Below are 26,158 nucleotides of genomic sequence, written 5' to 3' on the forward strand. Positions count from 1 at the left end.
ACCGACAAGTGAGGGGCATAGTGCTCAAAATCTTCTGCTAAATCATAATCAACAAAAACGTGAGGGGGTGAATTGGCCTGGTGATCAAAATTTTCGTTGTAATCGGAATCTATGATGCAGTGCGGAGGAAGGTCGGGGAGGAAGTCGAGGGCGTTACCGTGACACGACGACGAGGTATGGGGCTGGTCGGCAGGCTGATGAGGGCGGTTGTCTGGGCGGCAGCGTCCCTGACGCCGCCGGGAGCCCCTCGTTGGGTCCTTCTTTGGCCGGGTCATTCTGTCAGGTATCGCCTTGCGGCGACGAGGAGGTGGACCCAAAAGGCGAGGAGGCAGGGGAAGGTGTAACTTGAAGGGAATTTATTGACAGGGTCAAAACAAGGACAAACACGTGGCAGGGTGCAAAATAACAAAGGGGAACTAAACGAGACTAAACTGGAACGAGGATCAGGAACAAAAACGAGACGGGAATGAACTAAGCGGACAGGGAACGATGACAAAGAGCATGAGCGGGAACAGGGCGTGGTCGTGACAGTCCAAAAGTAGCGGCAGCAAAGCGAGATACACGGGAAAATGACCCGACACTGGGTTGATGGCGTGAGGTGTTTAAATAGTCCAGGAATTAGGCGGCAGATGGAGATCAGGTGGGTGATTACTAACGGGGAACAGGTGCGTGGCTGGTGAGGAAAGAGTGCTGAGGGGAAACGCCCCACTCAGCTGACAACAAAAAACAAGGTGCACATGGCAGGGAGGTGACGAAAGCAATAACAACACCGCATGCACACGTAAACAATGACAAAACTCCTGTCATGCCCGACGCGGATCATGACACCTATGTTCCCCGCTTTCCGCCAAATGCCTTGAAATTGTGTTGTATTTCATAATTAATCCTTACCTCCCGGCTAATCCTCATCTCCTCCTCCCACCCTCCCCCTCTGTCTCGCCACGAAATAATCAAAAAGACAGTGCGCGCAGTTATGCACGGATACATGACATGACATGACAATCCTGCAGCCGTGATCCCGTTCCATGCGCACTTTGCAGGTCTGTTTTAGTGGGCAGTCTTTTATTATTCTATTAGGTTTTATAATTATAAATAGTTTAAAGACGATCAGACATTTATGTCTAAAAGCCGGTCTAAGGAACACACATGTCCCCAGACATTTGACTCATTATTATTATTATTATTTATTACTGATTAATGTTCTTATTAATTCCTTATTTATTTTTAAATCTTATTTTGTGTTAAAAAATAAAAATAAAGACATTTGAGAAGATTAGATTTTTTTTATTTTTTTTATTTTTTTTCTTGCGGATAACCTGATGCGGCCCAGCCTCAGCCAGAGTCTGCCTCTAGTGGCCCCCAGGTAAATTTAGTTTGAGACCCCTGGTTTAGACCTTTCCATAATATCTGGCACCACAGTGGTGATACTTGAAGTTAATGTCAGTTAAGTGGAGCGGTTGCGCTGTTTTTATGAAAAAAATACTCACTTAATGCAAGGGTAGGTTCTTTGTAGAGGGGATTACAGAGTTACATTTGGGACAAAATGTACTTAACAGAAACTGTCCTCACTTGAGGCCGAGGCTGACCTGCTGCATGACGGTCACCGGCTGAATGGGGACACCTCAGGTGAGATTGGCCGTGCCATGCATCAGATATTTCTGGCCCGTTGGGGTCGATGTTGCTGTATCTTTCAGGTGGGGAAGGGGGAGACAGGCCTGGTCTATGTGGCCAGGGCGAGACGTGAATGGAGAGAGACTTCAGGCAGTGACCCATCCAATAATGTCGTCACTACACAGCTGTTCCAGTTGGCCGTCCTTTGGGCGTGGCCTTCCGGTTATGGACATCATGTGAAACAGTCCATCAATGAAAAAATGCTAATCAGTCTAAGTAGAATGCATTTGTTACACAATTTTACACAACATCAGAAAAGGAAAATATGGGATTGGATTAAGGAGCGCTACTAAAAATTGTTGTACTTGCAGGTTTAGGAGGCCAAGAGAGATAAAAAAGGGGGAGCAGCTAAGGCAGCAGCCGATGCATGCGGCTCCCATTGCACCTGCTCCTTCCAATTTTGCGGCTCCTAGGCAAGGTTCGGGTGACGCGGCGCCACAGCAGACTGGCTGTCCATAGCAAGGCGGTCAACGAGGTCGGGACTGCGGTAACAGAGATAGGGTGGTTATAGACGGGGGTTGTGAGTGGGGTGTGCTCTTGCTGCGGGGTCACTGGGTGATGAGCTGTCCATACCGAGCCACTTTCTGGAATGTGCCATCCTCTGGTCCGGTGCCATTCCTGTCGCCCAGAGCTCAACCAGCGCAGGGGGCGCCACCGTTACCCACTCCCAACGCACTCTTGACACCAACCCGCTGGTACCGCATTTCATGACAGGGGGCCGCGGAGCTTCAGCGTTCGAGGACTGGCAGGTCCCTGCATTCCGGGGACGGTGGATGGACAAGTTTTCGATGGTGCTTGATACTGAGGCGAGATATTCCACGCGCTGTGAGATCCTTCCACACCTCCCAGTGAGCAACAACTCTATCCTCCTTGAGGACTCTCGAGATTGACTGAGTCACTGCCATTGACTGAACAAACACTGGAATTCGAGTGGCATTTCCGGATGGGACTGAACTTGACTGTGCATATCCTTCGTAGGGAGCATATGTGGTGCTCTCCTCCATTCCAGTGGCTGAACTGAAATATCTGAGGGCAGATCGGAAACCTGGTTCTCTAATCTCCCGCGTTGGGTATACCCTGTTCCTGCTTTGGTCTGAGTGGTGTAGCAACCTCCACCCATTCAATTCACCAATTGACACATTACATTGTCCATGTGATCACACATGGTTTGGTTTATCAAAATGCATTCATCTAAATTTAGTCAGGAGTTCATCTTGCATTAGGATTATATATGTGTTATGTCTACCGGCGTTGCCTCGCATGCGTGCCTTGTCCCTGAGCAGCAGAAATGGTATGAATTGTTTACTTTCGCTGAGCCACAAATCACATTGACTATTGATGCGCGTCTTCATACTAAAGATCTAGGCCCCATGGTAAAGCGGTGTGTAGAGGCGGTTGGCTGGGTTCAGACATCTATTACGAATGTTGAATACTCCGCGTCACTATCAGGATATCATACTTCAGCACCCACTACAAATTCTTCGGTTTTGGGAACATCACTAAATTTCAAAATTTCCAGAGAAGGGTCACTCGGAAGAGGTAGTTCTGTGTTTGTGTCTCTGTTAGAGGAGTTGTGGTCCCAGGGCCCGACTGATTTGGGGCTCGGCTCCGCGATTGTTTTGACTGTCTCTACACCCTTCCCCAGTTGACAGAATCAGTGTGGGCACGGCCTCAAGGTGGAGGGAGGCATTCGGGAGACAATAGGAGGTGAAGACTGCAGCGGTCTTTGGAGCTGTCTATGTCTTGGAGAGCACCTATTCTTCCCGTAAAAAAAATGGTTTAATTTGGTATCTGCGTTATTATAGTTTTAGGATTTTTTATTTTTTATTTTATTTTTATATTTCATTTGGGTTGCTTTAAAGAGTTGACAAAAAACGGTCAAAATTGGATCGTTGGCTCGGGGCTTAATTGGTAATCTCTAAACACAGTTAGATATTTGAACTCAGTGAACTAAATTTTATTTGATTCAGGAATGATTCTCCCATGTTGCGAAGCCAAATTCTAATATTGTGCCATATTAGCTGGATATCATTAGGACATTATTGCGAACCAACACTGCTGGATTGTGGTGATTATCAGCAAAACTAAATTTATACGTTCGAGAATTGTTTCTGGGGGCAATGCCTGTGAGGATGAAACGGTCTAGATTATATTCGAAGAAAGCTTTTACAACAGTCTGGGAATTGAAATAGATATAATATTTGGTGGGTTTACGTTATATTATTCAAGTGACTGATACAAGCTTCTCAAATAAATTGAAAAAGGTGATCGAATACAATTAATTATGGTATTATTGCGATTATTTAGTGAAGAAATTTAATCGCGGGACGGCACTAGTTTATTTGTTACTTTTTGTTCTCTAATATAACTTTGATTGGGATCGACCCCACTAGGGGGTGGGGTCGACAGGGGGTCATTTTATATTTTTCATAGTATATTTTTTGCTGCATGCATTTTTTGGAAGGATTGTATAACGATTGCTGGCATTTTAAACACTTACGGGACAGAAGGTCAATTATTTAATTTAGCAGGACGCTTTTAGTATGTTTGCTTCTACTCTATCAGACTGTTTTTTAGACAGACGGAGTGGAGACAAAAATTGTGATGTTACAATACCACTGCAACCAGACGGTCATGTACGAGGAAAGGGAGGACAGCTCGGATAAGTTGACAGACGCACAGGTGATATTGTTTTATAAAATTTGTGACCAAGACCCCAAGGTTGGTATATGTGCGAAATTATTCAATCTCACAATTGATTTGGAGAATTCAAGGGTTTGATAATGAGGTGGCCAAGCAAAATTTTACGTGTTTGAAATTGAATGGAACAGGACAGACAATTGGACAAATACCGTGGGATTGGTGTGAAACGAATGTGTCTCTTCCAGCAGGACCCCCGCTTTCCCGTGCAGACGCCTGGTTGTGGTGTGGTGGGAAATTTCTATATGACAGGCTGCCGACCAATGCCTCTGGCAGGTGTTCCCTGGTGACTTTAATTATGCCGGTGAGTGCAACACCTGTAGATTTGGACCAGTTAAAGTGGGATCAATTCAATCAAGTCGTCCCGATGTCCGGTGTGGATAGACAAAAAAGAGGCCTGAGAGATTGGTTACGATAAGCGTGCCAAGAGGGGTCCCGGACAAATACAAATTGGCAGACCAAATTGCATCAGGGTTTGAAAGCATTTGACCCCAAACAAAAATGTGGATTGCATAAATTATGTTCATTACAACGCTCAGAGATTGAATAATTTTACTACAGAAGCTTTAGAGGCGGTACATGAACAATTGTCAAAAACTTCATTAATGACGTTTCAAAATAGGATTGCTTTAGATATGTTATTGGCTGAAAAACAAGGAGTGTGCGGGACATTTCGGGATCAATGTTGTAGTTTCACACCAAACAACACGGCACCGGATGGGCGTCTCACCAAGGCATTGGAAGGTTTGCAAACTTTGAACAAAAAGATGAAAGAACATTCAGGTGTAGATTCGGAAATGAGGTCAGGATGGTTGAATGTCTTTGGTAAATGGAAAGGTCTGATTAGCTCTATATTAATCTCAGTGGCAGTATTTACAGCTATTATGGTGCTTTGCGGATGTTGTTGTATACATTGTATCTGTCAGGCTGCGGGGTCGTCGCGGTAGCGGGCAGGACCCAAAGAGGCAGGGAAGCCAAGGCAAGGTAACTTGGAGGGAGTTTATTAAATGAACAGGCAGGCGAACGAGGAAACTGGACAAACCAGAACGAGGCGGGGTGCGAAAATAACGAAGGATAAACAGAAAGTGACTAGACTGAAACAGTGACGGGGAGCAAGGACAGTGACCAGTTCCAAATGAGCATGAACATGAACGAGGACGTGATGAATGAGCAATCGGAGCAACGCGAATAGAGGGTGTAGCTGGAGCAATGCACTGACGCTGAGCTGTCGGCACGGGGTGGTTAAATAGTCCATTGATTCGGGGAGCAGATGGGAGTCAGGTGTGCGCGGCTAACGGGGAACAGGTCCGTGGCTGGTGGGGACGGAGTGCTGGGGGGAAACGCCCCTACTCAGCTGACAAAATAAACAGAATGAAGACATGGCAGGGAGGTGAAGAAAAACAATAACAAAAAACACTGACATGACCAACACGGGTCATGACAGTACCCCCCCTCAAGGGACGGATTCCAGACGTCCCAAACAAGGCAAAAAAAGAAAAAGCGAAAACAAAGTCCAAGACGAGGGTGGGCGGAAGGGGTCGGGAGGCGGGACCACAACCCCTGTTCGAGGCCGGTCTGGGGGATGTCCGGGAGGCCAGACCAGCGAGTCTTTTCGTGGCCCTTCAGGCGGCCGTGCGGGTGGCCAGATCAATACGTCCCACTGTGGCCATTCGGGGGGACGTCCGGGAGGACCTGAACGCCACATGGAGTCCGCTGACGAGGCTGAGACGAGAAGCGGCGGCGGGACGCCGGATGCAGCAGAGGCAGGATCTCGGGGCGGCGGTGGGCTGGCGGGTGCAGCCGAGACAGGAACCCGGAGTGGCGGCGGTCCGTTGGGCTGATCGTGGAACGCCCCCAAGAAAGGAACTTGGAGCGGCGGCTGATCGTTGAGCGCCGCCGAGACAGGGGTGGTTAAATAGTCTATTGATTAGGGGAGCAGATGGGAGTCAGGTGTGCGCGGCTAATGGGGAACAGGTGCGTGGCTGGTGGGGACGGAGTGCTGAGGGGAAACGCCCCTACTCAGCTGACAAACTAAACAGAATGAAGACATGGCAGGGAGGTGAAGAAAAAGAATAACAAAAAACACTGACATGACCAACGCGGGTCATGACAGTATCAGATCTCCTACAGTTATAAGCCTTGAACGCACCTTGGGCCCGCTGCCACTGGGTGGCAAGTACATGATGATCCCCGTGTCGGGCCCACAGCCAGTTCCTCTGGCAGCCAGCAGGTCCATGGGGTTCAGCGGAGTCAGTGGTAATGGCCTCAGTTGTCTGAGGCCATGAGAGGGAATACAATTTTTATATATCATTCTACATTTTTATTTTTTACTGTTTTGATTATTTTTCTATTCTTATTTTTGTGGGGGTGACGGCCTCAGTTCGCTGAGGCCATGTGAGGGATTAAAGGATTTTATACAATTGACTACAAGTTTATTCAGTTTAGTGCAATAAAGATATGTACTGATTGTGCTTTAATTCAATGTACAATAAAAGGTCAGGGCAGGCTGTGTGAAGTGCATAGGTGGCAGATGTTTTGTGCAGGACGAGCCGCACGTCGGAGAACTGGGTGAGCTGACGCGGAAAAGTTCCAGACATCAAGGACATCCAGGTGCTGTTGTGTGAGATGGTCAGACGGTCGACCGTGAGAGTGGAATAACAGATCGAGTGGCTCATGGGCAGTTGAGCGCATGAACAACTGCCTTGGCGCGCGCACATGGGAAGAGCTGACCCGCCATCATGCGGGGTGAAGATATCCAATAAGAGAAAGCTCAAGTTAGTTGCAGATGACACATAGCAAATAGGAGACTAGTCTTTGATGTCTTTGCTTTGTTTTGTTGAAATGTATAAATGATCCTGGGCAACTCGGGCGGGGGGTCGTCCTCTGTTGGGTACAGGGACGCGCAGAGCTGTAATGGTAGGAACCGAGCCCCAGGCTTTGTATTAGATCTCCTGTTAGAAATAAATCCGCTCCCGTGTGAAGTTGCCGGCTTCCTGGTCATTTCTTTCTCTCAAAAACGAGTGTGCATAATTGTTGTATGAATGAAGGTCGTGTTTGGTTAACCATTAATGGAGTCAGATAATTAATTCGAACCATTTTGGTAAACTTTTGGTACAGATAATAGTTAAGATTCCAACAATATGACCAAACATTTTAGTTCCCAAATATGAACTTGAGACATGTATTTATTTAACGTTTGTTTCCGGTTTTGTTAAAACATCTGACACCATGTCGTCGGTTGGACAGTATTCCAAATGTATTTCCCTATTATGATCAGTTGACATGATAAAGTGATACTTTATGTCAACATGCTTGAACCTTTGCCTTTTTTTACAGGGTTTTTCGCCAGCGACGTGGTTGTGAATTTTGAATTAAAATACGTCACTGTTTTATGTCCTAAATGTTAGTGTTAAAAATGATTACAGTGTTGATATAAGGACTTAAATATTTCATGATAAACGCAGAAAAAATATATTTTTGTTTGAAGATTCCACAGTTCCTGTCAAATAAATTTTCATCTTCCTGTGTGCATCAGTATCTTCCCAGCACTTCTCCCACTGAGATCACTCTGCAGACTGACCCAAAAGACAATTTATTTTCCAGACTATCTCATTGATCTTCCCTTACTGCTGAAAATTCCATAACAATCTGGGGTCAGACGTGGGATAGCTGAAGATCCGCCGGTGAAATTCAGGGACGCTCGCGTGTGGCCACCCGGGTCCAATTCAGACAGCAGCAGCAACGAACTGCGTGATGCGAATCATCTCCTCAGTGGTGACAAATGAACGCTGACTCCAGTCGCCATCAAGTTGCCAACTCCTGACATACCAAAACCTTTGAGAGAAACTGAGCCGATTTGCGTTTCTTTCTGGTTCCTTTTATAGTTCAACTTCTAGTTCAGTTTTTCACCTTTTCACAGCATAATGAAGGCCAGTTGAGCAAGTGGAACAAGTGATTTTATTGATGATTGTGGAAGGCACTGATTGCATAAGCACAGTTTCTTCTCACACCTTTTCCATTAGGTACGATTAAAAAGACAACTGAAAAGCATAATGTTAAAAAATGTTGTTCCAGGCAAAGGCAATTAATTTCATTTACATGTTCGATGTAAACACACACACAAAAAAACTCATCATCACTCAGACTTAATGGTTCTTCTGGCAGTGATCACATTGGCTTAATGTCAATAAAAAAGCTTTGCAAAATTCAAAACATCATATTTTATTCAAAATCACATTTACATCTTACCACAAAGAGACAGTTCCTTCAGTTTTTTGTCTTTTTTGTTAGCTTCAAGGATCGCTGCTAATCTCGCCATCACAATCGTGTGTCTCAGCATGCTGTTTAGTGGCGGATTTTTTTAGCACAAACGCTGCAACTGAATGGCTTTTCTCCAGTGTGTGTTCTTGGGTGGCTTCTTAAATACGACTTTTGAGAGAAACTCTTGCCACAAACTGAGCAGGAAAAACGGTTTTCACCAAGGTGTGTTCTTCTATGTTTTGTTAAAGCCCAGTTGTCAGAGAAGCATTTTCCACAAACAGAGCATGGAAGAGGTTTTTCTCCAGTGTGTGTTCTTGAGTGATTACTTTCGAGAGAAACATTTACCGCAAACCAAGCAGGAAAAAGGTTTTTCTCCACTGTGTGTTCTTCTATGTTTTGTTAAAGTTTATTTTTGAGAGAATCCTTTGCCACAAACTGAGCAGGCGAATGTTTTTTCTCCACTGTGTGTTCTTGTGTGACTTGTTAAATGTGATTTTCGAGAGAAGCTTTTGCAACAAACTGAGCAGGAAAAAGGTTTTTCTCCACTGTGTCTTCTTGTGTGACTTGTGAAATGTGCCTTTTGAGAGAAGCTTTTGCAACAAACTGAGCAGGAAAAAGGTTTTTCTCCACTGTGTGTTCTTGTGTGACTTGTTAAATGTGACTTTTGAGAGAAGCTTTTGCAACAAACTGAGCAGGAAAAAGGTTTTTCTCCACTGTGTGTTCTTGTGTGACTTGTTAAATGTGACTTTCGAGAGAAGCTTTTGCAACAAACTGAGCAGGAAAAAGGTTTTTCTCCACTGTGAGTTCTTGTGTGTTCTGTTAAATATGGCTTTCTCCAGAAGCATTTTCCACAAACTGAGCAGGAAAAAGGTTTTTCTCCACTGTGTGTTCTTGCGTGGCTTGTTAAATGCGACTTTTGGGAGAAGCTTTTACCACAGACTGAGCAAGAAAAAGGTTTTTCTGCAGTGTGTGTTCTTGTATGTTCTTTTAATCGTGACTTCAGAGAAAAGCTTTTCCCACAAACTGAGCATGAAAAAGGTTTTTCTCCACTATGTGTTGTTGTGTGTTTAGTTAAATTAGACTTTCCAGAGAAGCTTTTGCCACAAACTGAGCAGGAAAAAGGTTTTTCTCCAGTGTGTGTTCTTGTGTGTTCTGTTAAATTTCCCTTTTCAGAGAAGCATTTTCCACAAACTGAGCAGGAAAAAGGTTTTTCTCCACTGTGTGTTCTTGTGTGGATTGTTAAATTAGACTTTTGAGAGAAGCTTTTGCCACAAACTGAACAGGAAAATGATTTTTCTCCACTGTGTGTTCTTGTGTGGCTTGTTAAATGCGACTTTCGGGAGAAGCTTTTCCCACAGACTGAGCAAGAAAAAGGTTTTTCTGCAGTGTGTGTTCTTGTATGTTCTTTTAATCGTGACTTTAGAGAAAAGCTTTTCCCACAAACTGAGCAAGAAAAAGGTTTTTCTCCAGTGTGTGTTCTTGTGTGTTCTGTTAAATTTCCCTTTTCAGAGAACCATTTTCCACAAACCGAGCAAGAAAACGTTTTTTCTCCACTGTGTGTTCTTGTGTGTGGTTTTAAGGACAGCTTTGAAGTTAATGAGTCAGTGTGACATGCCCTTTCACCTTTAGTTTGCTCATTATCATCATCCTCATAGTCACGAGCGCCTGATAATGTGTCCTCATTTTGTGCTTGAGATGGCCCCCAGTGGTCTTCATCACCTTCTGTTGTCACGTAATGACTTGAGCTGCTGCTTGTAGGCTCCGCCCCTCTGTTGTCCTCACTCTCATCCTTGTTTTCATCTTCAGTCTTTATAGGGACAACGTTCACTGGTGACTTGTTGATCTCCTCCTCCTCCTCCTCCTCCTTTTTTCTGTGAGTCAAGTCTGGCTCCTCTTTCACAGAACAGAGATCGTTTTCACTGACGTCTGCAGGACACAAAAAGACAAACAATAAGACCAATACGTACTTGATTTTTTAAAAAAATAATTAATATTCTGTGTTTTATTCACTAAAATTTATCAACCGCCATTGAGGTTTCGTTGCAGTGTGCACATTTTTCAGAGTCAGGCAGAATTCCTTCCGTAAGGAATTGCTCGAACAAGATATAAAAAACAGAAAATGTAAAATGTTAAATAATCAGTTCAAATTTTATAAAAAAAAAAAAGGAAAAAAATGGAGTTCACCCCCCACTATTGGTTATTCTTTGGTTTTTATTTTCTGCACTGATTTCATTTGGCATAAACAAATGTTCGGCAAACCGACAAGTAAAAGGTGAAGGATTGTATTACGAATACTGGCATTATTTTAAACACATGCGGGACAGAATGTCGTTTATTAAAGTTAGCAGGTTCATATTTACTAAATATTTTAAACATGGATGAAACAAGAAGCATTTATCAAATGAAACTAGAAGCATGGGTCACAAGAATGACTGGGATTGTAGTCCTGATGTTTACTGATTTCTTATATTATTCTCATATGCTAAATTTATAGTACTTAGTTGAAATGTGTGAACTTTATTGAAATTCTCAGTAGTGAGAACAAATTTGCACACATAGCATTTCCTTGAGCTGCCCTCACACTGACAGCACTTCATGGACAAAGACGACAAAGCACATTCTCCACATTGGCTGTAGAGATGCAAACATACCAAATTGGGCACTGCAGGACTCACACAGACGCTATCAAAAAAACACATTCCGAAAGACAGAACAATTGGAGATCGGAGCACATGCACATACGCATACACACACAAACATATACATACACCTGCTCATACACGCGAACATATACACACATACACACATACACTTACACACGGACACACCCTTACACCTGCACATACACATGCACATACACGTATACTTGCATATACATGTGCACATACACACGCACACATGCACACCAACAAGAATACAGAGGAATGCCAGCGAGGAGAGAGACGGAGAGACTGCCCGCCGGAGAAGGCCAGACTTGGCGTGCCAGTCTTGGCGACCAGACGAGAATCAACTATCCACACGATGACTAACCTGGGGAGGACCTTCCCTTGGATGTGGACCCGTGTCGTGGGAGGGAGTGAGGACGACCGATTCAACCGATTCAACCTACATGACCCTTGACATAAAAAACTCCTATAAAGACTGAAGCTGGGCTGAAAGATGGGGCGCATTTTTCGACTGTGCTCGCCCGAGTGCAGTTTTCTCGTGAGATTAAGAAAAAGCCGCCCAGATGTCTTTGAAGTATTTCCTTAACTCCAGAAATTGAAGAAACTAAATATCGGAACTCTAATCAGTTGTTGAGTCTTTATTTGACCCTTTTCTTCTTGAGTACAAAAAACGAACACGCATTGGAGTAAGTTTGGCGTTCAAAGGTTGATTTACGAACTACTTCTCATTTCCACGGTGACACAACTCCAACAAAGGCAACATTTAAAAATAAAATGACAATAACAGTGAACGCATTTCCCCAAACAACTTAATGTTGTGATGCATATTTCTAACGATAGAAAGTCGTTCTTGACAAAGCAAATGAGAGTAAAACGTGTACAAACCTGCTTTGAGTGGCACAACACGAGGCTGGTTGCAAACTTCGTCCAGCAGTTGAAGATGTTGCTCGTTCTCTTCTTTTATTCCACAAAGTTCCTCTTTGTACTTGGGTGTCGTTCTTTCACACATATTCAAACGCCAATCCCAAAAAATCCACACTTGATCTCTGCTTGGCGATGAGTCACGTGCCTCTTTTCGTTAGCGGCTAGCTAGCTAACAAGCTAAGCTAACTACGCCGAAAAGCATCAACGCGTGAAGATGAGGTTATCGGGACACAAAGACTTAATGAATTATGTCGTCGTCCTTTAGAGTAGCACTGGAAATCCTGCGAGAAAATTACAGTCAGTTCCACACTAAATCAGAAGAATTTAGCGGTGGTTGTTTTTATTTCGGTGTGGACGGATCGGTGGATGTGGTCGAGGCCCTTCGGAAGCTGCGCGCTTGCTAATGACGTCATGCTTTAAGCACGTATTTTTTAAATATATTTCTTTACCTCTGCGTTTGTTTTTTACCCCTGGCTGTTCTATTTTAATATATATTTTATATATTTTAATTCGGTTGATAAAAAAAAACAACTAAATTAACGCCACATTGGCGAGTCATCTCTCGCGTCACTTCCACCTATGCCCCGTTCAAGTTTCTCCGACCGAACTTGCAACAATGCTGTGGTTCAATCGGGCTGCAAGATTGTATGAATATAATGTCTGCATATACTAGCAGTGCTTCTCAATTATTTCACGCCCGCCCCTACCAAGAAGAAAAAGATTCGCGCCCCCCACCACCATTTTTTTTCTGTCTTTGTATATTGATGTTAGATTGTCAATAAAATATCCCTTAACTAAGCTAAATTGATAAGAAATACAATTTCGAGAACGATTATCGCAAGCATCTCGAAACTCAGTACTCTGTTGTCCAAATATTGATGAGATGATAAATATTTACTAATATTTGTTTATGTGAAAAAACTTTATTAACATTAACAAACCAAACACAGTTATTAATACGTACAAAATATAGATAAGACAAAAAGAAGAGCCAGGGCGATTTTAAACAAAACATCTATATAAATTACAAAGCAACAGCTTTAGTATGTATCCGCGACATTTATTTTTTTAATTTATGGTTACTATGTGGCAGTCGGAATGAACACACACAAATATCAAGCTGCACAATATGTATCAGCAGCCATGTCTGATGTGTCAAATTGGCTAGAACGTTCTCACTTACATCTTAATGTATCAAAGACTGTCTGTATGTTCTTTTCAATTAGGAGGTGTGCTGATACAAATCCTCACGTATATGTGCAAGGAACGAAAATTGAGGTTGTACAAGAGTTTAAATATCTAGGAATCATGTTGGACTCGCAGTTACAGATTAGGCAACAAATAGAAAGATTAATGAATCACATGAAACTTAATCTCTCTAACTTTAGATATATTAGGAATAATTTAACTCTCGATTCATCCAAACTATTTTTAAATGCCATAATAATGTCACATATGACTTATTGTCTAACTAGTTGGGCAATGGCATGTAAAACCACACTTAAGCCTGTTGAAATTGCATACAAACAGTCCTTGAAAATCTTGGATAAAAACCAGAACACATACCACCACTGTCAAATTCTGAAGAAATATGAACTCCTGAGCTGGGAAAACATACAAAAATATTCTGATTGTATTCTTGTGTACAAAATTCTCAATGGTTTGGCTCCACCTCCACTAAATAAATATGTGCAGAGTCTAGAGGTGACTGTACAGTTCCATTCAGAAAAAGTACCTTTGGCCAGTCACTGTTCTCATACAGAGCATCTCACACCTGGAACACAATACCAAATGCCGTACGAGACTTACCCACTCTCACTTCCTTTGGTAAACACCTAAAAACCTGGCTTCTAGAGAATCAAGTCTGTAATCATATTTCTTCTCAGTTTACATACAGTTACATACATACATACATCTAATCTCGTTGCACACTCGAGTACAATGACAATAAAGGGATTTCTATTCTATTCTATGACCATTGAGTAGGAAACCCTCTGTTTGTAATTTATGTTTGTGAATATGTGTACTGGCCTCACAGAACCTTTCTGCTAACCAGTTAGTTAAACACCTCCACACAATCAGTCACTGACGCCAGGAGGTTTAGACCTTCTCTTTATATGGCAGGTGTGAAACTGAAACAAACACATCACAGCAATAAATAAAATGGCGGCACAGTCAGCAATGCAAATAGTTCACATCCTAATTTGCGATTTACAAACTCTACGAATTAACATCAATCAATGGTTAAATATTTGGAAATGCAGGGAATGCCGTTTTATGGACTTAAGCATCAGACACAACCTAACTGCTACTTGGCTTCGTGTATAACAGACTTTGTGTGAGCAAGGAGCGCTTGTTCTCGCGCTGACTTTTGACACTCTCTTAAAGGGACAGTGCACCACCAAACTGGGACTGAAAGGGGGATGGCATGCAACAGTCTCTTCACTATAAACAATTGAAAAAATAATAACGGCCAAAACACTCCCCGTCTGGTATCTTAAGGATACCACATAACTTAAGTACCACCCGAACATAGCAAGACCATCTCTGAAATTGGTCTAAAATAGTTTCTAACAGTCTCTTGGGAAGCAACTTCAACTTCAGCCTTCCGGATGATCCCATCTTCACTGGGAACAGTCTTTATTATTACGCCCATTGGCCACTCATGTCTTCTTGTTTGTTTATCCTTGAGAAGAATAACATCTTCTTCCTTAATGTTGGTTGTTTTGTGATGCCATTTCTGCCTAGACTGGAGGCAGCTCAAATATTCCTTACGCCACCGGCTCCAAAAGTTGTCCGCAAGGAACTGAACACGTTTCCAATGGCTTTTCAACATGTCCTTCTCGCCGACGTTATCACAGATCTGAGGAGCTGCCTGCGTTTTTTGTGTCAGCAGCATCGCAGGTGACAAGATGTGAGGATTTTCTGGGTCTGACGATACTGGCAACAAAGGGCGTGCATTTATGATGGCCATTACTTCTGCAAGAAATGTAGTTAGGATTTCATGAGTCAGTTGCACATGACCAGCCTGCATGAGCATGTTGTCAAGTATCCGGCGAGCCACTCCGATCATCCGTTCCCACGCTCCTCCCATATGGGACGAATGTGGTGGGTTAAATATCCACTTGCACCTTTGGTCTGGCAGATAATTTTGTATCTTTTCTTCCTCCGATGTTGTTGTCATTTCCTTGTGAGCACCAACAAAGTTTGTGCCGCAATCGGAACGTAACAGCTTTGCGGGTCCTCGCAGAGCAAAGAAGCGCCTCAATGCATTGATAAAACTTGAAGAGCTTATTTCCTCCACGACTTCAATATGGACTGCCCTTGTACATAAACATGTGAAGAGTACTGCCCATCTTTTACTATTCGCTTGCCCCCCTCTTGTTCGTCTTGCAGTTACCTCCCATGGGCCAAACATGTCCACTCCCACATAGGAGAAAGGGGGTTCCATTTTGAGTCTGTCAGCGGGCAAATCGCTCATTATTTGTTCCTCAAATTTCCCTCTCTATCTTTTGCATGTCACACATTTACTAATAACTTTACCAATACATCGTTTTCCTCCGATGATCCAGAAGCCACCTTCTCGAACAGCGTCTTCGGTGAAATGCCTGCTTTGATGGTTCACCTTCTCATGGTGATGGCGCACTAGGAGGATAGTGCAGTGGTGTCTGCCTGGCAAAATTATGGGGTTCGTTTCTTTAACTCCCAGCTCTGCACGAGAAATTCGACCACCAACTCTTAATAGCTTATCTTTGCCAATGAGGGGGTTCAGCTTCAGGAGTGGACTATTTTTAGAAAGATTCCGTTTCTCAGAGATGCATTGCATTTCGTCTGCATATGTTTCAAGCTGTAGATTTCTAATGATTACAGTCTCTGCTTGTTCTAACAGTTCAGGGGAGATAGCGGTTTTACAGATGTGCCATCCAGAGCACTTTGTGGCGGTTGTAGGCTGAGAGAAGCATCGGGCAATATGAATAAGGCGTGACACGGCTCTCTTAAGTGACTTCCATGTGGAGAAACGCTCCAAACAATTTGAACTCAGTGCAACTTTAGTGATGCTTGTGCAAAGTGTCTGTACCTCTGGGCGGACCTCTGTGTCATTGTCGGGGTCCAGCAAGTCAAATCCTTGTTGCTCCAACTGGATCTCGGGAGAACGCTGAAGAAAGGATGGGCCCGTGAACCACATTGTGTTTTTTAGTGCAGCAGCTGGAACTGATCGTGAACCATAATCAGCAGGATTGTGGTCTGTCGCGACATAATGCCATTGTTCAGGAGTGGTTGACTCTCTGATGCGGCGGACACGGTTGTTTACATACACATAAAAGCGCCTGGACTGGTTGTGGATATAACCAAGGACAACTTTACTATCTGTGTAGAAACTGATTTTGTCTATCGAGTGATCGATTTCATCACATATAACTTCTGCCATTTCAACTGCCATTACTGCGGCACAAAGTTCAAGCCTAGGCACAGTTAGCTCTGGCTGTGGGGCAAGTCGTGCTTTCCCTAGGACAAATCCAACCTCTGTCGTGCCATCAGGAGCTATAACTTTGAGGTATGAGACTGCACATATTGCTTTCATAGACGCATCTGAAAACAAGCATAATTCCGTGCGTTCAGCTTCGGATAGTGACATCTTGGTGTATGGACGGGGAACATGGATCTCATTGAGACATTGCAGGGACTGTTGCCAAGTCACCCATCTTCCCTTCATGTCCTCTGGTAGTGGCGAGTCCCACTCATTGGTTTGAAGAGACAGTTCTCTTAGAAGGAGGCGTTCTTGAATAATCACTGGTGCCAAAAACCCAAGCGGGTCAAATACACTGTTGACAGTTGAGAGGACTCCTCTGCGTGTGTATGGTTTCTCAATGTCGGGTACGTGGAATGTGAAATAGTCTTCCATTATGTTCCACTTCACACCAAGGCTGCGTTGATCTGGGAGATCATCCTTAAAAAGATCTTTAGCACGATCTTCAGCTGCGAATGCGTTCATCACTGTGACCTTGTTTGATGCTATTTTCAGGAGGCGGAGATTCGAATCTGCCAGAATTGACTGTGTTCGATTTAGAAGGTCAATTGCTTCGTGTTCAAAGGGGACAGATTTTAGAGCATCATCCACGTAAAAGTCACGTTCGATGAATTGACGTACATCATTCCCATATTTGGCTTCTCCTTGTTGGGCAGCTCTCCTCAGACCATAAGTTGCCACAGCAGGTGAGGGGCTGTTACCAAACACATGGACTCGCATTCTGTAGTCAACAAGTTCATTCTGTGGATTGTTGTCTTTGTACCAAACAAATCTGAGTACATCTCTGCAGTCCTTGCGCACCAGGAAGCAATAAAACATCTGCTGGATGTCGGCAGTAATTGCAACTGGATGCTTCCTGAACCTCACGAGCACACCTAACAAGCTATTGTGCAAGTTAGGTCCTGAGAGGAGTACAGCGTTGAGTGACGTGCCTCCGAACTGTGCACTCGAGTCAAATACCACCCGGATTTGTGACGGCTTTTGTGGATGGTAAACTCCAAAATAAGGCAAGTACCAATATTCTTTGCCATTCCGAACTGGAGGCGCTAGCTCTGCATGTCCATTGTCCAACATTTTCTGCATAAAGTCCATAAAATGAGCCTTCATCTCAGGGTTTTTGTTAAGAGCGCGTTCAAGTGAGCGCAGTCGGCTGATTGCATAACGGCGATTGTTGGGCAACAGTGCCCTCGGCTGGCGAAAGGGTAGCGACGCAACCCAACTTTGGGTCTCATCCTGAAAACATTCATTGTCCATCATTTCAAGGAAAAGCAGGTCTTCCATTGCAATCTTGTTGTCACTTTTGGTTGAACAAAATACATTGTTTCCTATCATCTTGTTTTGTGCGTTGCTTTTCACATTTGTCGCACAAGTAATTGACATTTGTCCCCTTGAAAGTTGTGCATCTGCCTTGACAGCAAACTGATTTTCACATGGGAGGAAATGGGTGGGCCTACCATTTTGTAGAACGTGAGTCTTGAGCGTGGTAACTTGGAGAGGTTTGTGAGTAGTGCCCAGGCATACATCTCCAACTATCACCCACCCCAAGTCCAGTCTCTGAGCATATGGTGCATCGTGAGGGCCATTGATTTGTCGACGTACTTTATGAACCCTCAGTATGTCCCGTCCTAGCAATAGCAGAATCTCAGCATCGCTGTCTAAGGGCGGCAACTTGTAAGCAATGCTTTCAAGATGGCGATGACCGTTTGCTGCAACTGGAGTGGGGATTTCATCATTTTTGTTTGGTATCATATTGCACTCAATTAAGGTGGGTAAGGGTAGAGCAAGAGCACCATCTATGGACTCAATTATGTAACCAGATGCTCTTCTTCCAGTGGGAAGACCTGTACCACTACATGTTTGGAGGGTGTAAGGCACTGCATTACCTTGGACCTTAAACATGTCAAAAAACTCAGAGCGTGCCAGTGATACGTTACTTTGGTCATCCAGCATAGCGTACATTCTTTTGCTCATGCTGGAGTCATTGGCAGGATAGACGTTGACGAGACATATCTTCGAGCAAGATTTACCGGTGAATCCCTTCCCACACACCTCAGTACAACTTGAAACGACCGTTTCCTCTTGTCCTTCTTGACTCTACCCGCCTTGATCTGCTGGAGGTTGGCGGAATTCGGGAGGATGAGGTGCATCTGAGTGCAAGGCGGTTGGGTGCTTATCACTATGGCATTCCGAACACTTGACTTCCGCTTCACAATTACGAGCCACATGTTTGTTGGATGAACAGCACTTGAAACAGATTCTGTATTGCTTCAGTATACTCTTGCGTTCCTGAATAGGTTTTGCTCTGAAGCTTCTGCATTGTAGAGCGTGTGGTTTATTATGCAAAGGGCAGTGTTTGTCCGGGCCTTCTTTAGGTGAAGCAGTAGCATCCGTTTTGTGCACTGACACTGTTCTGCGATTGTAACTTTGATTCTCCACATACTTGTCTTTTTTAACATCACTGGTGACCAGCGTCTGCGAATTGAAACTCGGGTCGTTGCGTGCCCTTGCTTGTGTTTCAATGAAATCCAGAAAGAATGTGAATGGGGGGAAAGTCACCTTGTTTTGTAGCTTGTAACGTGAACCATCCATCATCCACTTGTCCTGCAGCCAAAATGGAAGCTTATTCACAATCGGAGCTATCCCTCTTGCAGTGTCGAGGTAAGCAAGTCCGTGCAAATATCCTTCTTCCTTTGCAGAATTGATCTCCAACAGCAAATCGCTCAGTTCTCTTAGTTTACGGCCATCTTTATGTCCTATTTTGGGAAATTGGTCAAGCTTTGCAAAGAGAGCGCCTTCTATACCTTCTGGAGACCCGAAGTCTTGTTCTAATCTCTCCCATATAAGATCTACAGCCGCAATTGGTTTGTTTATGTTTACTGCTTTAATTCGTTGAGCATGTTTGCTGGACTCGGGCCCGAGTGACTTTATCATGAGATCAATTTCTTCTGTTACCTTAAGATCAAGTGTGCTGATTACATTGAGAAATGATGATTTCCAAGACAGATAGTTTTCTGGCCTGTCGTCGAACTTGCTGAGTACTGATGTTAGTAGTTGGCTCTTCACTAAATATTTTACAATCTCATTCGTGTCACTAGAATGATGCTGCGCAGCGGGGTAATATTGAGAATTACCACAAGAGGGCAGTGTATGACCAGGGGAAACATAATTCTTGTGTTGAGGGTAATTTGTTGAAAGTGGCTGCTCTCCCTCTCTTACAAATGAAGATTTGGGGTTATCACGGCCATCTTCTGAGGTTCGAGGGTTCTGATGGTCCCTTGATGATGTGAGCAGAACACGTGGCACTCGGGAATCTCTTGGATGAACCGAATGTGTGTCCTCTTCCTGATTTTCATTTTTTGACAAGTCTTTGGCTGGTTCTTTGGGTTGACTATGTCTATGCACATATTCTTCCGTACGTTCAAGTGTGCTTTGCATTTCCAGAGGTGGGAGTCCTGATCCCTGACTACCAGGAGTGTTAAACCCAGCAGCAGCAGACTCCAAAACTGCAGCCTCAATTGCTGCAGCTTCAGCTTCACCTTCTTTTGCCAACAGGTCGAGTTCTGCTTCTAATTTGGCCTTTTCAACTTTGAGTTGTAGTTCTTTCTTTGCAAATTCAGCCTTTTTGTGGGCAGCCTCTGCTTTGGCACGTGCAGTAGCGGCTGCTAACATCACACTTGAGGCGGAGGAGCGGCTTGATTTCTTCGAAGCGGAAGATCTCACTTCGATATCCATTTTTGTTGTTGGTATGTCGTGTCTTTACTCTCCCTCGACGATACTGCGTGTGCCGTGCTGGTCAGGATACAGCGTATGACGTGCAGCATAAATGAGGAGTTCGTCCACTGGTCTCCCTTTTCACTATACTGGCCTCACAGAACCATTCTGCTAACCAGTTAGTTAAACACCTCCACACAATCAGTCACTGACGCCAGGATGGGTTTAGACCTTCTCTTTATATGGCAGGTGTGAAACTGTAACAAATACATCACAACAATAAATAAAATGGCGGCACAGTCGGCAATGGAAATAGTTCACATCCTAATTTGCGATTTACAAACTCTACTAATTAGCATCAATCAATGGTTAAATATTTGGAAAACACTTAGAGGGAATGCCGTTTTATGGACTTAAGCATCAGACACAACCTGACTGCTACTTGGCTTCGTGTTAACAGACTTTGTGTGAGCAGGAAAGCGCTTGTTCTCGCGCTGACTTTTGACACTCTCTTAAAGGGGCAGTGCACCACCAAACTGGGACTTAAAGGGGAATGGCATGCAACAGTCTCTTAACTATAAACAATTGAAAAGATAATAACGGCCAAAACAGCAACTGTTGCCGGACGAACTTCAGGTAAACATGTCACGCTGTTGTAGCTTTTTTTTTGCTAGCATACAGTAATCTTAAAACCTTCCTGTTTTCACTGCTGTAAATTACTTTAAATTCGGTCTTATTTCTTTTAATAGTGTTGTTGTTCTACTGCTCACTCATTTATTTCATCAGTAGTCATTAAAGCTATGTGATTATTTCTTAAATTATAGCAGACGTGAGGCTGAAACATATCCGTTGAACTATTTTGAAATAAAAACAACATAAACACACCCCTCGATGTAGCATTCCCTCATTTGAGAACAACTGAATTAATATAAAAACAGTACATGTGTAATTGATGAGAGCCTGCAGAGAAAGTTTGGGTTGAAACAACAGCTTTGTGTAAAAAAAAAAAACTAAAACAAAAAAACAACAAACTATTTAAATTTCAACAATTAAGCAATCACTGCTTTGTGATGATCTTTGTCTTTTCTGATGCTGCTTTCACTCCACTTTCCAGGCCATTGTACATCTCCCAGGCAAAAGCAGCCCTCCTGCAGTATGCCACATAATGTCCAAGAGAATCCTGGGTCAAGCCTCTTTGAAATGCTATGACTGCTCTCAAAGTAAACGCTTTTTAAATGCAGATGGACACTGAAATGCATTCTGGATTGGTCGGAGGCAAGTCGAGTCAGGAAGGCTCAGTCCTTGAGCAGCAGTCTGAAGATGAGTCATGCCACAGGTCTGCAGGACTGCAATGTTGGTACTTTTATCCAAATGGGCCGGAAGTGGTGCCATTCTTTTGTGTTGTCAAAAGTTTCGTTTGTGCCGCTACGATTCGAGAGATATTACACTTTTTCATTTGTAACTGACGTCACGACCACTCGAGCTCCGGCGTCAGTCTTCATGCCATCGTTCGAACAAGGAGGGAGGTGTTGTGCTACCACGCTCAGTGAATCACACGTTTTCTTCTTAATTCCAGGTTATATGCTGTCTGGAGAAAGCACCCTCCAAACTGGAGACAACTAGGGCAGTTTGATGAATAAGAGCGGCCCATTTTCCTGCTGACAGGTGCAGAAGTCCAGTGAATGTTACCAAAAATTGTCCTGATTGCCAACATGTTTTGTAACAAAGTATAGTATTAAAATAAGGAAGGGCACCATCATCTTTGTCGACGCCTGTTTCATGAGTTGGTTTTCTTCTTTCTGTTGAACCACACTTTTTTTTCAAATTAAAATTACTTCGACAGACATGACCACTAGTGATGAGTCTATAAAGACAGGAATGCGAAACACAATTCAGTTTTATTGATAATGCCTGTTTCAATTTCTAGTGGCGTAAGCCAGCAAGTCCCCATATCCTGAACTTTTCTAACTTTCACTTTTGCTGTAAAAACATCCGCTTTTTGGTTGAACTAGTCTGTCGATTGTGCTGTTTTGGGCCCTAAGAACTAGTATTGTGTTGCTACTGTTTTTCAATTAGAAATTATTTTTAGGTCATTTAGAATTCATCCAGCCGCTTCTCCAAATGGACACAATCGTCGACCTTGCGCGTGTAAGGTTGCTGAAATGTGCATCACTGCAGAGAGAGATGTAAGTTTGTGTCACAAATGAGGACATTTATGTATTTATTTATGTACAGTGCACCTCACAGTGGTAGCATTAAAGACATTGGACTGCACACGTTTTTCTGTCACTAGAGTCAAACACAACTGTATTTGTACAAGACATTGGTACAGATGTTGTCAGAGAAGCATGGCGTTTGTACTATCACAGTGGCTGAAGGAATGGATTCATGCAGGTGCCCCAATAGAAGCAGTGAGTGATTTTTCTCTTGCCATTCTTGGATCTCTGGTCAAAGCTTTTACCACTCATCCCGATTTGAAGACCGACATCAATGAGTGCTTAAAGCATGAAAACCTGCCATGTTTTGTCAGGGTAGATGTCGCACACTGCAGCAATATGATCTCCCAGTGGGACCGCCTGAAAAATAAAATACATCGTGTTAAAGATTTTTTCTTAGATTTAGCACAAATACATAAGTCACAATGTGTGGAACATGCAAAATAACTTCTACGTGCCATCACTATTGTGGCACTTAATGAATCTGAAGGTAATGACAGTTCTGGAACCCCTCTCCCATCAGAAAAGTGGAAGAAATACCTAAAAGCTCAAATTGCACAAGAAGAATGTATCAGCATGCTAGATGACGAGGTTCAGGCACAGGAACCCGTCGAGGTGCATCAGCAGCAGATCCAGACTAACGCTTGACAGTGGGTGACAGAAATATGTGAGAAGATCAGGTCACTTGCCATGGCTGAGGGGGACAGAGATAACATCCACTTCCTCCATGAGATTATTCCCCATATCATAAGACAGAAAAGTTACTTACCACTCTGGTCAGGCGTAATGGTCCCTCTCTTCCGAAGTACCAGCATCACTGCAAGTTTGGCAACAGTTGAAGCAGAGTTCAACAACATAAAAAAGGGCTTTCCAAGCATGAAAGCCTTCTCAATCGTGTTGACCGTTTTGTTGCTCGTCATCTTGCCTTCATTGAGGGAAACGTGGATTTCTGCTGCAAAACGAAAAAGCTGATGTAGGTCATGTCTTAAGACCTGACGATGCCTCTACCACTTCTCATACTGAGGGAAAAAATATATTTAAAAAATGATGTTGACCTTGGTGATGAGTCTGATGCTGCTACAGTCTTCATACGACTGAAGTTGATAAATGGAGAGGCTTAGTGGATTGACACCAACCTTGGTATGTGTTGAACAGAAGTTGCCATGCTTGAAATTCCCAGAGGTCTGATGCTGACAGTTTACTTTGAGAGCAGTCAGCATTTCAAAGAGGCTTGACCCAGGATTCTCTTGGACATTATGTGGCATACTGCAGGAGGGCTGCTTTTGCCTGGGAGATGCACAATGACCTGGAAAGTGCAGTGAACGCAGCATCAGAAAAGACAAAGATCTTTCGAGATCCTCACTATAATAGTTCTCAAAATTATATTTCTTATCAATTTAGCTTAGTGAAGGGATATTTTATTGACAATCTAACATCAATATACAAAGACAGAAAAAAATGGTGGTGGGGGCGCGAATCTTTTTCCTCTTGGTAGGGGCGGGCGTGAAATAATTGAGAAGCACTGCGAGTATATGCAGACATTATATTCATACAATCTCGCAGCCCGAGTGAACCACAGCATTGTTGCAAGTTCGTTAGGAGAAACGTAAACGTCCCACTGCTGGAGCAGCAGCGGCTTCTCGGGGCAAAGGCGGAAGTGACGTCAGAGCTTACTCGCCAATGTGGCGTTATTTTAGTTATTTTGTAAAAAAAAAATTATGAACCAAATTAAAATATTATATAAATAATATATGAAAATAGAACAGACATGGGTAAAAACAAACACAGAGGCAAAGAAATATATTTGAAAAATACGTGCTTAAATCATGACGTCATAAGCAAGCGCGCAGCTTCCGAAGGACCTCGACGACATCCACCGACCCGTCCACACCGAAATAAAAACAACCACCGCTAAATTTTTCTGCTTTAGTGTAGAACTGACTGTAATTTTTTCACAGGATGTCCTGTGCTACTATAAAGGACGTCGACATAATTCATTAAGTCTTTGTGTCCCGATAATCTCATTTTCGCGCGTTGATGCTTTTCGGCGTAGTTAGCTTAGCTTGTTAGCTAGCTAGCCGCTAACGAAAAGAGGCACATGACTCATCGCCAAGCAGAGATCAAGTGCGGATTTGTTGAGATTGGCGTTTGAAAATGTGTGAAAGAACGACACCCAAGTACAAAGAGGAACTTTGTGGGATAAAAGAAGAGAACGAGCAACATCTTCGACTGCTGGGCGAAGTTAACAAGCAGCCTCCTGTTGTGCTACACAAAGCAGGTTTGTACACGTCTTACTCTCATTTGCTTTGTCAAGAACGACTTTCTATCGTTAAAAATATGCATCGCAACATTAAGTTGTTTGGGGAAATGCGTTCGAGGTTATTGCCATTTTATTTTTAAATATTGCCTTTTACTTGCCAGTTTGCTGAACATTTGTTTATGCCAAATAAAATCAGTGCAGACAATAAATGCCAAAGAATAACCAATAGTGCGGGGTGAACTCCATGTTTTTCCCAGTATAAATTTTGAACTGTTAATTTAACATTTTACATATTGTGGTTTTTAAACTAGGCTGACAGATGTAGTGTATTTTTATATCCACTGTTGGAGTTTAGCCACCGAGAAAATGAGCAACATTTAGGAAATGAATCTTGAAAGCCAAACTTACTCCAATGCGTGTTATTTTTTTGTACTCAAGAAGAATAGGGTCAAATAAAGACTCAACAACAGCTGATTATAGTTGCAATATTTTAGTTTCTTCGATTTTTGGAGTTCAGGAAATAGTACAAAGACAGATATCTGGGTGGCTTTTTCTTAATCTCATGAGAAACTGTACTCAGACGAGTACAATTGAAAAAATGTCGCGCTGATCTCAGCCCAGCCTCACATTTTATAGGAGTTTTTTTATGTCAAGGGTCATGTAGGTTGAATCGGTCGTCCTTGCTCCTTCCCCCGGCCCGGTCCACGTTCCAGGTCCAAGGCTGACCCTCTCAGGCAGGCGGCCGTCTCTCCTGCTCACATTCCCCTGTAATCTCGTCAGTGTACAGATTGTGTGGTGTATGTTTTCACAGATCAAATTATGTATTTTTGGTGTTCCTGATCGCGTCCCTGTGACGTCCTCCCCGGCCCAACTTGATATGTTTGTATCTTCTATGGCCTATGTGGAGAATGTGTTTAGTCGTATTTGTCCATGTAGTGCGATCTGGTTTGTCATCAGTTTGACCTGAGCAGACTGAATCTGTTTATTCGGAATGAGAGTGTGGGTCATGAAAATACTATGTGTGCAAGTTTGAGGTCTTGCATTTAAACTAAGTCATGAATTTATGCCCTGCAATTGGCTGGCAACCAGTTCAGGGTGTCCCCCGCCTACTGCCCGAAGACAGCTGGGATAGGCTCCAGCACCCCCCGTGACCCTAGTGAGGAGAAGCGGTCTAGATAATGGATGGATGGATGGATATAAATTTAGCATATGAATGCATCAG

The 26,158-nt window shown here is 43.4% G+C and overlaps 1 protein-coding gene and 1 long non-coding RNA gene across 2 annotated transcripts; both read right to left on the reverse strand.

Moving 5' to 3' along the window:
- Positions 1-8,311: 8,311 nt before the first annotated feature.
- LOC148342397 (uncharacterized) lies at positions 8,312-20,418 on the reverse strand. The gene is made up of 9 exons (XM_088288167.1): positions 20,166-20,418; positions 19,306-19,502; positions 18,799-18,896; positions 18,633-18,721; positions 17,371-17,651; positions 16,300-16,377; positions 15,622-15,679; positions 14,997-15,161; positions 8,312-10,557 (listed from the first exon to the last, which is right to left on the reverse strand). Exons 1-9 carry the CDS (start codon positions 20,416-20,418, stop codon positions 9,038-9,040), a joined length of 2,739 nt encoding a protein of 912 aa, XP_088144293.1. The 3' UTR covers positions 8,312-9,037.
- Positions 20,419-22,779: 2,361 nt separating this feature from the next.
- On the reverse strand, positions 22,780-24,257 carry LOC148342398 (uncharacterized). Its single transcript, XR_015842223.1, has 4 exons — positions 23,813-24,257; positions 23,446-23,628; positions 23,217-23,319; positions 22,780-23,036 (listed from the first exon to the last, which is right to left on the reverse strand). It is a non-coding gene; the product is annotated as an uncharacterized LOC148342398 (long non-coding RNA).
- Between the last annotated feature and the right edge of the window lie 1,901 nt (positions 24,258-26,158).

Source organism: Idiotropiscis lumnitzeri, chromosome 2 (genome assembly GCF_059441095.1).
Source record: "Idiotropiscis lumnitzeri isolate Australia: NSW breed Sydney's pygmy pipehorse chromosome 2, RoL_Ilum_1.0, whole genome shotgun sequence".
NCBI classification, from domain to species: Eukaryota; Metazoa; Chordata; class Actinopteri; order Syngnathiformes; family Syngnathidae; genus Idiotropiscis; species Idiotropiscis lumnitzeri.

Bases quoted from the DNA above. Each gene is read 5' to 3' on its own strand.
- LOC148342397 (XM_088288167.1), bottom strand. From the start codon at position 20,418: ATGTTAGCAGCCGCTACTGCACGTGCCAAAGCAGAGGCTGCCCACAAA. The intron at 16,378-17,370 runs GTACGTCAATTC...TCCTTTCTTCAG, and splicing joins AAGCCAAATATGGGAATGAT to CGTTCTCCCGAGATCCAGTT. The intron at 15,162-15,621 runs GTAACTGCAAGA...CTTTGTTGCCAG, and splicing joins ACATGTTTGGCCCATGGGAG to TATCGTCAGACCCAGAAAAT.